This window comes from Delphinapterus leucas, unplaced genomic scaffold (assembly GCF_059928025.1).
Source record: "Delphinapterus leucas isolate spDelLeu-1000000601 "Yukka" unplaced genomic scaffold, BTC_Dleu_Yukka2 spDelLeu_asBTCV2_sq25, whole genome shotgun sequence".
NCBI classification, from domain to species: Eukaryota; Metazoa; Chordata; class Mammalia; order Artiodactyla; family Monodontidae; genus Delphinapterus; species Delphinapterus leucas.
Window position 1 is genome coordinate 14,555,769 of NW_028322234.1, and position 15,960 is coordinate 14,571,728.

General features: G+C 58.2%; 1 protein-coding gene across 5 annotated transcripts in view; it reads left to right on the top strand.

Annotated features, from left to right (window-relative positions):
* MLLT1 (MLLT1 super elongation complex subunit) overlaps window positions 1-15,960 on the top strand; it is a 64,968-nt gene that overhangs the window by 35,418 nt on the left and 13,590 nt on the right. For 4 of the 5 annotated variants that reach the window (XM_089905573.1, XM_022557053.2, XM_089905575.1 and 1 more), the window contains 2 exons: window positions 11,056-11,199; window positions 14,356-14,481. In XM_089905573.1, coding sequence (XP_089761699.1) covers window positions 11,056-11,199; window positions 14,356-14,481 — 270 coding nt within the window. The remainder of the gene's footprint in view (window positions 1-11,055; window positions 11,200-14,355; window positions 14,482-15,960) is intronic. The other variant, XM_089905576.1, reaches the window with a different exon arrangement.

A 15,960-nucleotide genomic window follows, 5' to 3' on the forward strand; every position in this document is an offset into this window, starting at 1 on the left:
GGGGAGCATTGGAGAGATCAGCCCGGTTGTGTGTGATGCGGTCACGCTCGCTGTGTAAAAGACCCCTCAGGCCAGTGCGCGGCAGGTGGGTGTGCTCTAGACCCTCAGCGAGGGGTCGATCCCTCTGACCCCTCTGGGTCCATCTGCCTCTTTGCTCGCGAGATCTTTCGGCCTTGGCCTCAGACTCCGCGGTGAGGCGCCTCTCCCGGGCCTGTCCCAGGTTGTCTGGTGGCAGCATGGTCACATGACTGGGCAGACCTGGCCCAGGCCTTCCTGGGAATAACTCAGTGGCTGACAAGCGGGAAGTACTTTTCCGTGTCTTGGGGAAGCAGGGTCGGTGTCTAGGGCTCAGGGGCCCTGAAGTATCCACGTGAAGGGGGGCTTGGGGGCTTGGTCTCGGGTGGGAGCAGGTGCGGATGAGCTGATCTCATTTTTTTCTTTTTCAAATTAAAGCTGGTTGCCCCTTAGTCCTGAGTTTCTGGCTTGGAGCGATTGGTGAGACCAAGAGGAGAGAAGAGGGTCAGTGGCAGGGTGGGGATGAGAGGTCATCTGAGTTCAGAGACACCTGCTCTGTCATATCACACGTCGGGCCGGCGGCCCTCGCTTGTGCCCGGCGGACGTCTGTTAGGGAGTGAACGCTGGCCTGGGCACACATGGGTGTGGAGCCCTCAGCTGGGCCATTTGGGCTGTGAAAACTTCCCCGAAGCTGACCTTGGCCCCGTTTCCTCTGGTCTCTGCCCCCCTTCATTGTGAGATGTACCGTCCGCTTAATGACACACTTCGTGAGGAGAAAGAGAACACATCATGGGTGCCTGCTGACTTCAGGACACAGCCCGATTTTCAGAAATGCAGAACGTGAAGAAGTTTACTCTGGTGGCCTCTGCTAATATTGGACATCCTCCCTGCCCTCCACCCCGCCCCCAGCAAGCTCTTGTTGGACACTGAGCGCTCACCATCACTGACTTAACGTGACTTTTCTCAGATGCCGTTAGCTGAAGTCACAGAAAGGGCGTCTTGGTATGTTTTATTAGGAATTTTGCGTGGTTTATTCAGAAAGGATTTTTTGTTTGTTTGTTTTAAAGTAAGTTGAAACAGCGAGGCCGGCTTCTGAGCCGGAAGCCCTCAGAGGCCTCGTCTTTGACGTTCCCGCTGACTTGTGCTGGGGGGACGACAGCGTGGGCAGCGTGGCAGAACCAGCGACATGTTGTGGGCGGTGCTCTGGCCCCCACGTCCTCAGCCCCCCTGGGCAGAAGCGGCTCTGGGTGCCTGGCTTGCTGGTGGTGGCCGGTTGGGCTTTCCCCACTTGCCCTCAGTGTGGGTTGAGACGGCGGGCAAGAGTGGGTCTTGAGTGATTAGGCCCTCGCCCCTGGTGGGACCACCAGCCCCGCACACCCCTCGGCTCCCAGGCTCTCTGGGGCCTTGCTGGGTTCAGGGGGCGGGCAGCCCTCGGCTACTCTGCACCGGGGACAGTTGCTGGTCGAAGCAACAGGGGGGTCGGCCCCACTGGTGGATCCCCGAGGAGCCAGGACAGAGGAGACAAGGTGAGAGGAGACCAGGGAAGAGGTCAGGGGCTGCCAAGTTGTGACAGGCCACGTGGATGCCGGCCAGCTGTGCCTCGGTTCATCTTTCTCTGTAGCATCCCTCTGCTCCTCCGTGTGGGACCCCAGAAGCATCTGCATTTCCTAGAGGGTGGGTGTGGAGCCCCGGAGAGGCATGCCTTGAAGGAGCGAATGAGTGAGAGAAGAGGTGCGGCCTGACCCACTTGTGTAACCGAGCCGTTTGCACTGTCACCCCCCAAAGTGAGGGGGGTGCAGGCAGTGGGAGGGGGCTTTTCCACATCAGCCCGGGTGCTCTCTTGGATGGAGCTTCGGCTCAGGCAGCCTCAGTCCCAGGTTGAGAGCTGATCCGCGTTTTTGCATACCTGGCTCTTGTGTCTCTTTGTCTTGACAGCACTGGGGATGGGGGCGGTCTTAGATGGGGGGCAGTGAGGTCCAGGGAGGAGACCAGCGAAGCCTGGGTCCCCTTGGGCTCCAAGCACTCATGGGCTCGTCCCAGGACGCCTCACCCTTTCTTCTTTTTTGTCTGTTTTGCTCCAGGTTTCCTTGTCAGATTGCCATTTTACGTGTGTGTTTGTATTGCTGGCTCCTTTCTCACCCTTTTTGGTGTTCGCTTGGGGCTTAACCATTGTTAGGGCTCCAGATAATAGAAGCTAACTTTAAGCATAAAAGTATTTGTTTCCATACAAAGCTCTTTAAATTGTAGTCTTTGCCTTTCTGCTATCTTGTTTTAATTTCTAATTGATTATCAATACACTGATATATTCAGAATATAGGTTACCCAAAATTCAGGCAACACTGAAGCACGCAGAGCAAAAAAAAAGCGAAACTCTTCCCTTTCCATGTCTCCGTCCCCCAGCGTCTTTGCTCTTAAGGGGTGAGTGGTGGTGTGTGTGTCTCCAGCCGTTCCCCCGTGGGTTTTACATTTCGTGTGTGAGTGAGGCTTTGCTCTAGAGCAGTGGGCTTTCCCCCTGTCCTGGATTTGTGGGTTTGCTCTTGCTTTCCTCCACGGGCAGCGGGGCTTGGAGCTTGTCCACGTCCTTGTGGAATGATGACCAGCGTTTCTGGGGTCTGTTACTTCATTTCACAGGTGAGGAAGCTGGAGCAGGAACTGGTGGTGTCACCTGCATGATGTCACCTGCTCGATGTCCCCAGCAAGTGCAGGAGCCAGCGGGCTCCAGAGTCTGCCCCCTGGGTCACTGTGTTCTGTCTGAGCCTCCCTCAGTGGGCATGCACCATTATGTTCAGATGTCAGAGGTACATTTTCAAGGAAAGAGAATGTCCTTGGCACCCCTGACCTCCAGCCGGGCCATCCTGACTGGCATCTCGGTGGTTTGCCTCTCTGGCTGTCTCCCGCAGCACTGCAGTGACCGTGCCCCGTGCAGCCAGCCCTGGCAGGCACCGAGGTCACCCGCGGGGCGGCCTCCTGGCCTCCTGGGCCACCCAACAGCTGCTGCCCATGGTGTGCTGCCAGCTAGTCACAGCCGCTCCTCCTGCCTTCCCTTGTGCACCCAGAACCCTGGGGGTTGATTTCCTCCTCTCACCGAGGCTCAGAGAGGTGGAGTGGCGGGTCCAGTGCCACACAGCAAGGCAGCGGTGTGACACCCGGGAGGTCTCAAGACCCCAAAGCCCACGGTTTTCAGCCCACATTGCACTGCTTTCCTTAATGCTTTTTAAAAGTTTTTCTCTTACTTCTAACTGCAAAGGTGATATGTGGAGGCTGCGAGGAATCCGGGTCTCCTCTCCAGCCTGTTTCCTTGAAGTGGCCACTGTCACCACTGTAAGTCACCTTCCAGAAACAACATCATCTTCTGTGTGTATGTGTTTGAGTGAGTGGGGGGAGGGGGAGGGGGAGAGAGAGAGAGATGCAATTTCAAACTGAATATCTGTGGACCCTGCTGTGCTGGTACCCACAGCTCTGCCGAGTTCTTCGCGCTGTCTGCTTAGCGAGCCCCTAGGCTTAGACCAGCCATCATGGACCTGCCCTCCCCGGCTAAGGGCCACCGTCACTCCTGCGGGCTGCCTCAGTGGCCCTCCCTGAACACTTGTTTACTAGGCGGGTAGGCTCGATCCTGGCAGTGGGATTTCAGGCGTTGCTTCCCTCGCTGTCTCTCCCGGGCGTTCTGCGATTCTCTCCTGCCGCCTGGAAGCCCCGTTCTGGTCAGCCTGGGCTGGGGACCCGCGGGCCAGGCCGGAGGAGCTGAGTGCACAGAAGCGCGGGGTCTGCACACGCCCGAGGCTGTGGTGTGCCGACCCGGTGTCCGGCCTTTATTGGTTCCGTGTGGCGTTGGCAGTTGATTAAATGCCGCAAAACCTCAGTTTCCTTGCCCGAGGGGCGGTGAGAGCAGTGACTAACTCTCAGAGCTTTTGCAGGATGAAATAAGGCGCTGAGTAAAACCTGCCGCCTGGCGCCTGACCCCAGGGAGGGCTGGCAGGGCTGCTGGCGGCAGGGCGGCGGCAGGGGCGGGGGGATGGGGGAGACGTAAACCTGCGGCCACGGAGGATCTTGGGGACAGTGGGAGGGTGGCCGCGGGCCTGCCTGCACCCTTGTCCCTGGTACCAGGATACAGGCAGCCCACGTAGGTAGTCAGTAGATGCTCGAATGCGGAGCGGTGGGGAAGGCTGGGTGTGCTAGGCGTGTATATTTAAACTTTTAAATATAGAAAACCAAGAAACAGATGCAGAAGTAGAGAGGGCAGCAGAGCAAACCACCACATAGCGCCCACCACCCAGCTTCAGCACTTACTCACCTGCAGGCGGTGCTGTTCTCATCTCTGCTCCCAGCATGTCTTTTTTTTTTCTTTTTTCTTTCTTTTTAACATCTTTATTGGAACATCATTGTGTGTTAGTTTCTGCTATATAACCCAGCATGTCTTGAATCAGGTGCTAGGCATCCTATTTTTTTCTACTCTGTAAATGTTTCAGCCCGTGTCTATAAAAGATAAGACTCTTGGGCTTCCCTGGTGGCACAGTGGTTGAGAGTCTGCCTGCCGATGCAGGGGACACGGGTTCGTGCCCCGGTCCGGGAAGATCCCACATGCCGCGGAGCGGCTGGGCCCGTGAGCCATGGCCGCTGAGCCTGCGCGTCCAGAACCTGTGCTCCGCAGCGGGAGAGGCCACAACAGTGAGAGGCCCGCGTACCGCAAAAAAAAAAAAAAAAAAGATAAGACTCTTTAAAAACAAAACAAAACAAACCTAAAACAGTATTATCAAATCTAGAAATTAATAAATCAGTAATTCTTTAATATTGTCAAATATCCAATAATATCAGAGTTTCCCTGTCTCACGTATATATATTTTAAATAATTTGTTCACATCAGGACTCAAATAAAGTCAGTACATTGCTACTAATTGCTGTGTCTCTTAAGCGTCTTTAAATCTTTTTCTCTCCATCTCTCTCCCTTTCTCTCCCTTGCAAAGCACTTTCAGACGCTGTATTGTGGTCCCATAGGGGTATTGCTGACTACAGCCCTGTAAACTGCCAGTTAGGTCTAGAGCCACGGTCAGATTCAGGTTTACCTGGTTGTCCTTTAAGCTCAGCATATGCGAACCCCGGGGCCTCTCACAGGGAACGTCGAACAGGCTCGAGGGACCAGGGAGGGCGGAGGAAACAGCCCCAGGGTCCTCAGGAACCAGGGGTCCTCCTCGGCTAGTGAGGCTGCGGGAGCCTTCCATTTGACCTGGAGGTCCTCTGGGCCAGCCCTGCCAGCTGCAGCAGAGGGGGGCCCTGGAGATGGCCCTGGGGGTGGGTTCTGAGGTGGTGGACGGGGCCCAATGCAGAGCTTCAGTCAGCCGGCCCAGGGCTGGGGGCTGCTGGCCCGGACGGGCCCCGTGGCCCGCACTCCCCATGCAGTGGACAGATGTGTGTGCTGCCGGCTTTGGGCGCTGACACCAGTTTGGCCAGTTCCTCCGCATCTTAGTTTGCTGAGGCTAGAGAGGGATGCTGGCCTGTGGCCAGTGGCCCAGGGCCTGGCCTGAGAACCCCTGAGGCCGGCCTCGGTATCCCGAGGGTCCAGGGGTCCCGCTGGAATGACTAAGGATGTTAGTTACTCTTGGGATTGCTACCCTGCACACCTTGAACTTGGCCACCCCTCACCTAGTGTGCTGCTGGCTCTTGGGGTGCCGTGGTGCTGCCTGCCTCTTGGCTTTCTCAGGAGGCTGGTTTCCTGGGGGCTGGGCAGGAAGTGGTCCGCCACCCTCCTGGAAGTTCCTAAGCCTGTCAGGCCCCAGGTCTTGCCCCGAGGGAGCTCTGATCATCAGTGTGCGCTGGGGCACATGCTGGGTGCTGGGGGAGGCCCCTGCCCAGCCCACATGCCACTCCCTGGCTCTGCTCCTCACCGCTCACCTGGGCATCCCAGAGAACTCCTCCTGGGCGCTGTCTCGGGCCAGCGCGTTGCCCTGTTTGGTTTGTGTGGGTGTGAGAAATGCTCCAAGAGCCAGGGGTTCCAGAGGATACTGCCTGCCTGGAGGGCGTCCTGGCTCCCTGCTGACCGGCCTCTTGGCACCGGGCATGTGCTCTGCCTCTGGTTCAGTTTATTCATCTGTGAATGGAAGAGTGCTTGGAAGAGTGCCTGGCCTCAGGGACACTCCACGGAGTTACATTACAGAGCAGTGGGCGTCATGTCAGCATCGCTGCTGCCCTGAGGGCTTCAGGACACTGGAGACCCTCCTCAGCCCTGGTCGTGCTGTGGGCACATGGCAGGCACCCGTGAAGTTTCTGTAGGACAGACGAGTACGTGGGCACATTCAGCAGACATGGGTGCTTGCTCAGCGCTGCCCCATAGGAACAGAAGGGGTCCCTTTGTCCAGAAGCGTGGTGGACAGAAAACAGACATGCACCCTGTGGACCGTGACAAAGGCTGTGATTGGGGACGATGGTCAGAGGAGGCCCTCGGAGGGAAGCCATTGGCGGGCTTTAAAGGAGTGGGTTGGGGATGAGCCAGGAGCCGGTTCAAACTCCATGGGTTGAGAGGAGGCCGCAGCAGAAGCAGCTGGGTGGTAGGGGCAGCGAGTGGTCCAGAGGAGACGAGGAGGGGCTGGCTGAGGGGCCAGGGACTGGGGGAGCGGCTGGGCCAGCCTTGCAGCTGCACCACCAGGCTGCGGCTGGTGGGGGGGGGCGGGCGGGGGGGTGTCACCCAGAGAGGGCAGAGGCAAGAGGAAGTCCTGGTTCTGAGCCTCGGGCGCCCAAGTTTGGCAGCGGGGGTCCCATGTATGGGCTGCATCTCCATGTGCCCTCGTCAAGCCTCCGCTTCTTCCTGGTGAAAACAGTGGTTTCCGTTTCTTGATGGCGCAGAGCTGAGCCCTGTGGCTGTAGCTCATCCTCCCACCTTTACAGGTAAGGAAGCCGAGGCTCAGGAGGGCAGGCCTTGTGCAGGGAGAGACGAGCCCCAGGCCCAGCCTGACCCTGTGCCCTGCAAGGGGGATAGCCAGCTGTCTGCTGACCTCCCCTTGCTGACACACAGGTGCCCTCAGCCGAGTTCCTCCTCCTAGCCTGTAGCCTCACTGCCCTATGTCCACTCGGAAGGCGACCGGGGAAAGTTGGAAGCACCTGCAGGAGTGGACGGGCTGATGGGATGGGCCCCTGGGAGCTGTCTGTGGCCTGCCGCCTCCTGCCTGCGTCATCTTGGAGCAGATCCCAGGCATCATCATTTCACGTGTCAGCGCTTCAGACTGTGGCTCTAAAAGATAAGGGCTGCTTCATATTTTTTTCTTTCTTTTTTTAAAAAAATCAATTAATTTACTTTTGGCTACGTTGGGTCTTCGTTGCTGTGCACGGGCTTTCTCTAGTTGCCGTGAGCAGGGGCTGCTCTTTATTGCGGTGGCTTCTCTTGTTGCAGAGCGCGGGCTCTAGGCAGACGGGCTTCAGTAGTTGTGGCTCGCGGGCTCAGTAGTTGTGGCTTGCGGGCTCTAGAGCGCAGGCTCGGTAGTTGCAGCACACGGGCTTAGCTGCTCAGTGGCATGTGGGATCTTCCTGGACCAGGGCTTGAACCCGTATCCCCTGCATTGGCAGGTGGATTCTTAACCACTGCGCCACCAAGGAAGTCCCAGGGCTGCTTTCTAGTAGTGTAACAGTACCAGTGTCACGCCTGCAAATTATCAATTTTTTAATCCCCAGCCTAAAGGTCTTTCCTGTCTGAATCAGGATCTTGGCCGGACCCGCACGTTGTGATTCAGGGGGTTGTCTCCTAAGTCTCCTTGAATCTATAGCTTCTCCTTCTACCTTCTTTTTCTTTTTCTTTTTTTGTTTCTTTGCACTTTATTTGTTGGAGAAGCTGCGTCATTTGTCCCGTAGAGTTTGGTACCGTCTGCCTTGTTGCTGCTTTCGTCCCCGTGGTGTCTGCATTTAGCGCAGTCTCCTGATCTGTGTCTTCCCTGACAGTGTGCACTTGAATCTGGAGGTAAGGTCTTCCCGGGAAGGGGGTCCGTGCTGGTGACGTTGGCAGGGTTAACAGACAGCGCCTGGGTGACCGACCTGTCAGGAGTCACAGATGGGTGGTAATCTTGTTCCTTCTTCATGTAGTAGCCGGGATACGTTTGTGCCATTTACCCCTCTTATCGTCTGTGTGTTTACCTAGTGGGAAAGCGGGACAAATGCTTGCTTCCACCCGCCTCCTTTGTTTGCCAGTTTCAGGCCCTGCTCCCAGTCTCGACAGACATTCTGCTGGCCAGAGGCTGTTTATTCCCCAGCACACGAATCTGTGCTCTCTTTTCCCCAGCCTCAACCCCCATAGAGCCCTCTGCCCCCAGGATGAGGCTCACCCTCTCAGTGGCGGCCAAGGCCCTTCTCTCTGGGTCCCCTGCTGCCACTGCTGTCCACCCTCCCCTCCAGCTGCAGCCACGTGGGCTCTCGGGGTCCCAGAGAGGACACTGTGGCCTGTGGCGCTTCTCTGCACCCTCTAGCTGTTCTCCAAGCCTGTCACAGCCTCCATGGGCCCTTCCTGGCCCCCTCCCCACCCCCACTGTTGGGTCAGGCCCCTCTCCAGCAGTGGTCACATTTCATTCTTTTGGCGAATATGGAGCGCCTCCCCAGGGCCAGCACCCGGGGAGGGGGGTGCAGGACAGGAGTCCCCACAGCTGCTGCCTCCAGGGGTTCCCAGCTTGGTGGGGACACACACCCAGTGTGACAAATGCCTCCATATGGGTGGACACAGAGGAGGGGTACTGGCTGCATGTAGGGGCGTAACAGTGGTTACCAGGGGCTGCTTTCTCTTCCTTAACAAGAAGTGGGAGGCAGCAGCTCTGTGGCACTAGGGCTGCCTGCCTGGGGTGCTCTCGGCTTCCCTCCACGCTTGTGCCGTGGCTGATGCTGGCCTGCAGGTGTACCGTGTACCGTCTCACAGTTAGGCAGGAAGAAGAGAAATGCTGAGACTTTCTTGCACTTTTTTGATTTGGAAAGGAAAGCCCTCCCTAGGCTGACCTCCCTTATCTCATCGCCTCAAACTAGGTCACTGTCCACCTTGGACAAGGGGACTGATTTCCAAGTCTTGTGCAGATGGGCGGGGTAGAAACCTATTCTTCCTGGGGCCAGGGGCCAGGGGAGGGGCCGGGTCGGTGTCGGTGGCGTCAGGTTGGCTTGAGAAGGCCTGGCAGCTCCTGGAGGGCAGGGTCTGCGGCTCCATCGCGTGACAGATGCACCTTCTACCTTTGTGGCCTGGATGGGGGGACAGAGTCGTCCAAGTGCAACTGCAGGACCTCACTCCTGTCCCCTTTGTTCAGAAGTGGGCGTGTGGCCAGCCAGGCTGCCGCTCCCTGCATCACCAGCTCACCATGCGCCATCTGCCCAGGGATGGCGGGGCGGCCGGGGCCCTGGTGCACCACCACAGGAGGAAGGGGCAAAGAGAAGCCAGCCCGGGAAGTGCCAGCGAGAGGGCTCAGCTGCCCTGCCCCTCCTTCCTGAGCCCTGCCGGACCTGCCCTCCTTCCTCACCTCCTGTGCACTGCTGAGAGGCCGCCACTGGCTCCCTGTACTCCTAGTTTTCTCTCTCCCACGGATAGCACTTTAAAAAATTGGGGTGTAATTCACATACCAGGAAATTCACCCTTTTTAAAGCACACGAATTTGGTGGTTTTAGCGTGTTCACAGTGTCGTGCAGTCATCACAGTTTTCTAGTTCCCAGGACGGTCTCATCATTCCAGAAGGAAACTTCATCCCTATTTGCAGTTAGTTTCCACGTTCCCCTCCCCCAGCCCCTGGCAACCATGAAGCCACTCTGTCTCTGGATATGCCTGTTCTGGACGCTTCGTGTAAATGGAATCACACACTGCATGGCCTTTTCTGTCTGGCTTCTCTCACTGAGCATCGTGTTTTTGAGGTTCATCCACGTGGTAACATGTGTCAGTGCTTCATTCCTTTTAGTGGCTGGATACCATTCTGTTATATGGATGGACCACAATATGTTTATCCATTCACCTGTTGATGGACACTTGGGTTTGTTTCTGGTTTTTTGACTATTGTGAGTGATGCTGCTGTGGATATAGGCGTACAAGTTTTTGGGGTTTTTTGGGTTTTTTTTTTTTGCGGTACGCGGGCCCCTCACTGTTGCGGCCCCTCCCGTTGCGGAGCACAGGCTCCGGACACGCAGGCCCAGCAGCCGTGGCTCACGGACCCAGCTGCTCCGCGGCATGTGGGATCTTCCCAGACCGGGGCACGAACCCGTGTCCCCTGCATCGGCAGGCGGACTCTCAACCACTGCGCCACCAGGGAAGCCCAGGCGTACAAGTTTTTATGTGAATGTGTATTTTCATTTCTTTTGGGTATACATCTAGGGGAGATATGTGGGTCATGCAGTTACTCTGTATTCAACATTTTGAGGAACTTTCATACACTTTTCCAGAGGGACCACCATTTTACCTTCCTGCTAGCAGTGCACCAGGATTCTGGTTTCTCCACATCCTTGCCAAGGCTTGTTATTTTCCTTTTTTAAAATAATTGCCATCCTAGTGGGTGTGAGGCAGTATTTTGTGGTTTTGATTTGTATTTCCCTAGTCGTTAATGGTGTTGAGCATCTTCTCGTGGGCTTATTGGCCGCCTGTATGTCTTTGGAGAAATTTCCCTTCCAGGAAAGGGGCCAGGGGTTGAGGCTGCAGGATCCTGGTCCTAGAGCCTGGGGTCCGGTCTCAGCATTGTCGCTGAGCAGCTGTGTGTCTTGGAGCGTCGTCTTCACCGTCCATGGGCCGAGCACTGAGGGTTGAGGGGGATGTGTGTGCGGGGCTCCGCACACCATCGGCAGGACTGCTTCATTAACCAGCTGAGAATATCATCCTGATGATCTTTATTTCTGTCGTGGTGCCTGCTTTGCCGCTCCGCAAATAGTAAGTTGATTTATTTTGCATGAGCGGAGCGATGGGGAGGCACACACACACACACAGAGAAGCAGGTGAGGGTCCGAAGGGAGAGGGGGGCAGGCCCGGCGGCAAGGAGTGCCTCCGCCTGGTCCGTGGCTGCCCTGCAGCCTCCTGCCCAGCCCCCTGAGTGGACTTCCTTGTTTTCTCTGTTTAAGGAGGAGCCAAGGAAGGTTTGCTTCACCTACGACCTGTTCCTGAACCTGGAGGGCAACCCACCCGTCAACCACCTGCGCTGTGAGAAGCTCACCTTCAACAACCCCACCGTGGAGTTCCGGTACAAGCTGCTGATGGCCGGCGGGGTGAGTGTGCCGCTCCACATGCCCCAACATGGCCCCCAGCGCTGGGCGGCCCTGGTGCTGGGGGCACCCGGGGCTCTCCAGCGTGTGGTTGGGCACCCAGGACCCAGAGGGGCAGGTTGCACGGGTGGCGCCCAGCAGCTTTGGATGGGACCCAGGCGTCCCGAGTCTGCGCTAGGGTGTTGTCCGCTGCGAGTGACTAACTAGTCTCTAGTTACCCCGTAGCTTCTTGTTGGCTGTGGGTAATTAGCATCGTCCTCCATGGAGGTGGGGCGGGGTGGGGGGAGGGGGCAGGAATGGGCGCGAGGCCAGTCTGTCAGCTTGCAGCGGGAGCCAGTTTTAACCAGATCAGCAAGGCCTCGCGGGGGCGTGTCATGGGGGGTGGGGGGAGCAGCCCCGGCTCTGTAGAGGCTCCCTGCTGATGCGCGCTCCTGGCGGCTTTGTCCTGGTGACACAGGCTCTCAGAACTTAGGTCTCTGTAGCAAGTTGTGTGGCCAGTGATCCCCCTGCACGTGGCAAGGCCTTTGGAGAGCTGGGTCGGGTGCTCGGTCGTGGAGGAGGACTGGACTGCGCCGAGGGCGGTGGGCTGAGCACACGGACATCCCGAGCCTGGGATGGAGGAGTCGGGCTGGGGGCGCGAGAGCCTGTGTGTGCGCACGTGTGTGTCGTCGAGGCAGGCGCACCTCCCCAGGGCGTGCAGGGCGTTTGGTTTGGGTTTCTTTGGCTCTGGGGTGCAGTCCTTTCCTGTTCACTTAATTCAGTTGGGTCTTTCTATAAACTTTTTTAAAAATATGAAAGCAATCACGTATTCATCGCAGAATACGTGATTAAGTTATGCTGTATTCCTAGTAAAAGATTAGTGTGCGATTCTAATCTCGCACATGATGGCTGACGGAGTCCAGTCACAGAGCCGGGAGGTGCAGAGTCAGCTTACACAGATGTTGGCCCTGAGTTTGCTGGGTTCAGCGGTCCTCCCCCAGCTCTGCTTCTCTACCTTATTTTCGCTGCCAGATATTTTCCAAAGTATTTCCCGAGGTGTTCCCGGGTGTTCCCCCAAAGCTTTCACAGTCACCTCTCTTTGGGAGACAGACACACAGAGCGTCCACGGGCCTCTCAGAGTCCCAGGACCCAGGCACTGAGACCTTGGCTCCCCACGTAAAGTTTTTTTTTTTTTAACCTTTAGAGTCACATGGGAAAACTGGTTGTATCATTTATAGTCATTTATTTTATTTTTTAAAAACTAAAACGTTTTGAAATTTAAAAAAAAGATGTTTTCTTTGCTCTGAGGAGATGCAGGTTCAGTGAGCATCATCTAAACACATAAAACTGGAGGGCAGGGAGGAGGAGGTGCGCAGGGGCGGGGGAGGGAGGTGGGGAGGGCAGGCACGGCCTGCGGTTTGGGAGGGAGGGAGGGAGGCCCGCGAGCTGCCACCCTGTGGTCTCTGCTGGCTGCTGTTCTGGCCCTTTGGGGCTGCCTGGAGAGCTGGTTGGCTGGTCAGGAACTTTCTCGCCTTTTGGGGCTGCGGGCTTCACGCCCCAGGCTGATGGCTGGGCAGTGCTTTCTGGTCCTAGGAGCTGCCCGAGACCTTTATGGGATGGTGGCTCCCGAGCCCTGAGTCCTGGTCCCTGTTTACCATTCTGGGGCTCTGGGTCCCAGTGGCGCCGCCTTTGCCATCCCGTGGCGGATGGGCCCGGAGCCTGCCTGCATTGACGTTGATGTCGGCGCTGGAAGCGCAGGAGGCCAGCGCAGGAGGAGCGGGCCGTCGGTGAGCCCACGAGGACTGCTTTCTGTGTGGCCCCTTCTCCCGGGGTTGCCTGAGCCCTGTCGCTCCTCGCGTGAGGCTTAGACACCATCAGCGGTGACCTGAGCTGCTTCCCGCTGTGCCAGGCGGTTGCCCGGCCCCTCAGCTTGTGTCTCATCCTTTGCCCCGTCGGCAGTTGAGCTGCGCAGAGGTAGAGGCTTCTTCAGAGGCCAGGGGTGAGACAGGTCCCCGTGGAGCCATGTGCCCCAAAGGGCTGTCACAGACAGGCAGCGACACGGGAGGCCTCCACGCGTTGTCCTGGGATAGGGTTGGTTGGGGACCTTCATTTGAAGGGAGAGAAGTTGCAGCGAAAGTAGAAGGAAAAGGTCTGTGGGCGGACGCACTAAGGCATCCCGTGGCCCCGCCGTTCTCCTGGGCTGCGCTCTCCGTTGCTTCCCTGTGGCCTGGAGTGTGCGGGTCGCCAACAGCGTGATCCCGGGCCTGGTGGGGCAGGTGGCTTCTGGGTGTCTGGTTCAGAGCGTGGTGGTTGGACAGGCTCCCGTGAGCAGCACCGCCTCGGGCTCCGCTGCAGGGCTTGGGGGGCGAGGGGCTCCACCGCCCTCCTTTCAACCCGGCATCCCCGCAGCCAGGCGTGACCTTGGCCCCCCCAGATGAAACGCTGGTTCCTCGGGGAATCCCAGGCTCTCAGGGTTATTCATGGGGCCTGTCCTACCAAGCTAAATGCTTTCTTCTTTTGTGTGTGTGCGCGCTTTATTCTTTTGTTCTGTCTCATCAGCGTCTGGAAGGCTCCCTCTGAGCGCTGACTGCTACTAGGGTCAATTTGCCGTGTCAGTATTTCGAGGACTTGCCCGCCGCCTTCTCCCCCTTCAGCCGGGGCCTCGGGAGCCTGGCTGGAGCCGGGCAGGTGTTTCCCTGTGCACCTCCTAGCAGGACCCTGGACCCTCCCTCCTCTGGGCCCTCCCCCCCGCGCCCACCCCACGCAGCTCTCCTCTGGCCTGGCCGCACTCTCCCTGTCTGTCCACCCCGCCCGCCTCACGGTGGAGGAGGACATCGGGCACACACATCCTGCAGAGGTTGCTCCCTCCGCCGCAGCTGCCTGCTCTGGGTGTCCGGCCGGCTTCCCACCCATGCCAACCGCGCTTCTGGTCTGTCTGCACCGCCGCGTGTGGGGCGGCTTTGGCCACAGCTCCGCGTCTTCTCGGCCGGCCCGGCCCACCGCGCCCAGCCATCCTGGGACCCGGCTTCTCTTCGCTCTCTGCCCGGCCCCGCTTGGCTCCAGCGCTCGGCGCTCGGCCCCTCCCGGAGGGAAGCTCCGCAGGCCGGCTTCCTCTTGCCGATCGAATTTCCAGCCTGCCTCCTTGCTCGTTGATAACATCTGTCTCTTCTTTATCACTAGGTGATGGTAATGCCCGAAGGAGCAGAAACGGTGTCCAGGCCCAGCCCCGACTACCCCATGTTACCCACAATTCCACTCTCTGCCTTCTCTGACCCCAAGAAGACCAAACCGTCCCACGGCTCCAAGGTTAGTGAGGCGGAAGGCCCAGTCATGTGGGAGCGCTGGGGCCCAGTGGCGGGGCCTGGGCTCAGGGCGCCCCTCCGCAGAGCTGGACCTTCCGTCCCCGGACTCGCTCCCTTGGCATCCTCTCTTGGAGCACATCTCTGTGCTCCGCCCGGCTGCTCTGCCCCTTCGTCAGGAGGCTTGCCCTCCTGAACCGCTCAGACAGCCAAATGATCACAGGTTCTTCCCCCGTTCCTCTTGAGGCCAGAGAGCCTGCCCCGTTCTCCCGTCCACCGAGTCTGAGGGCCTAGGGCCACTTGGACAGAACCCCAAGAGGCTGACGTGGCTGGGGGCCGTGGACAGAGCGTGTCCACCGCTGCCTCCTGGGCGTAACTGGCACTCCCCATCCGTAGGGGCTGGCGCTCCCTCCCGCGGCTGCTCCAGGCTCCGCTTCCTTCTTTGGCAGCAGCTCTGGGCAGAGAGAGCTCGCCTGGGGGAAGGGCCGGGTGGAACCATGTGGCGGAGCCAGCTGTTTCGCCTCAAGAAGAAACGTTTCCTCGTCTTCTCTCGGCCAGCCAGGCAGGTGGCACTCTGCCCTCCCGACACCTCTCTCTCTCAGCTGTCCCGGAGTGGCCTCCGGAGCCCTCGGGCTGGTCCCGCAGTGGACCTGGAAGCTTGTGGGCATGCATCCCACGCTGCAGCCACCTACACAGCTGTGTCCCCGAGGCCAAGCTCTGCCTGGCTCTCAGGGCAGCTGCTGGTCGTCCGCCACCAACCCTGCAAGTGTATCCATTTCTCATCTTGGCAGTTTTCTTGCTTCACTCCCTATCGGGTGTCGGGGGCCTGGTTGAGGTGGACAGGTTGAACTCTTGGGCCGTCTTACAGCCTTATGCTCATCAGCAACCTTGGAGGAGGGCCACGTCAGCCAGGCAAGGTCTTTCTGGCACTTTCCACAAGGCCACTAGGTCTCTGAAATCCTCAGATCTGTCTGACTTAAGCCCTCTGGACGCGTGAGGCCAGAGTCTTCAAGTACAGAGTGCGGCTCCAGGGTCTTCCCCTCACAGGACTCCTAGGTCTCTCCCTGAACCTCACGGGACTTGAAGAAAAATTCTTGCTAGCGGTCTTGGCAGCTTCTCCGAGCCACCCACGGTTTTTCGGAAGTTGGTGCAAAATAGGAAGAGTGGGAACTGCCATCTCTTCTGTACCTGTTGCTTGCAAGTCACCTAAGAAGTGCCCCCTCCCAGGTGGTGAGGACACTCCAGTGGCCGGCCGACAGAGCCACGTCTGCTGGGGTTACTGGTGGCATCTCTTGCTGAGGTCTTTGAAACCCCTGGGACCCACCCCCAAGCCAGTGGGTGTATCTGCAAGGCTTGGGAGGCCTGCAGGTAGGGTCCTTCGTCTTCACCCCTCCAGGTCCAGCATCTTTCTGCAGCCCCTGAACGCTGTGACATAGGGGGTCCCTGCGAAGGTTTCTGCTGATGGCTGTCTGACAGACCCCCTCTG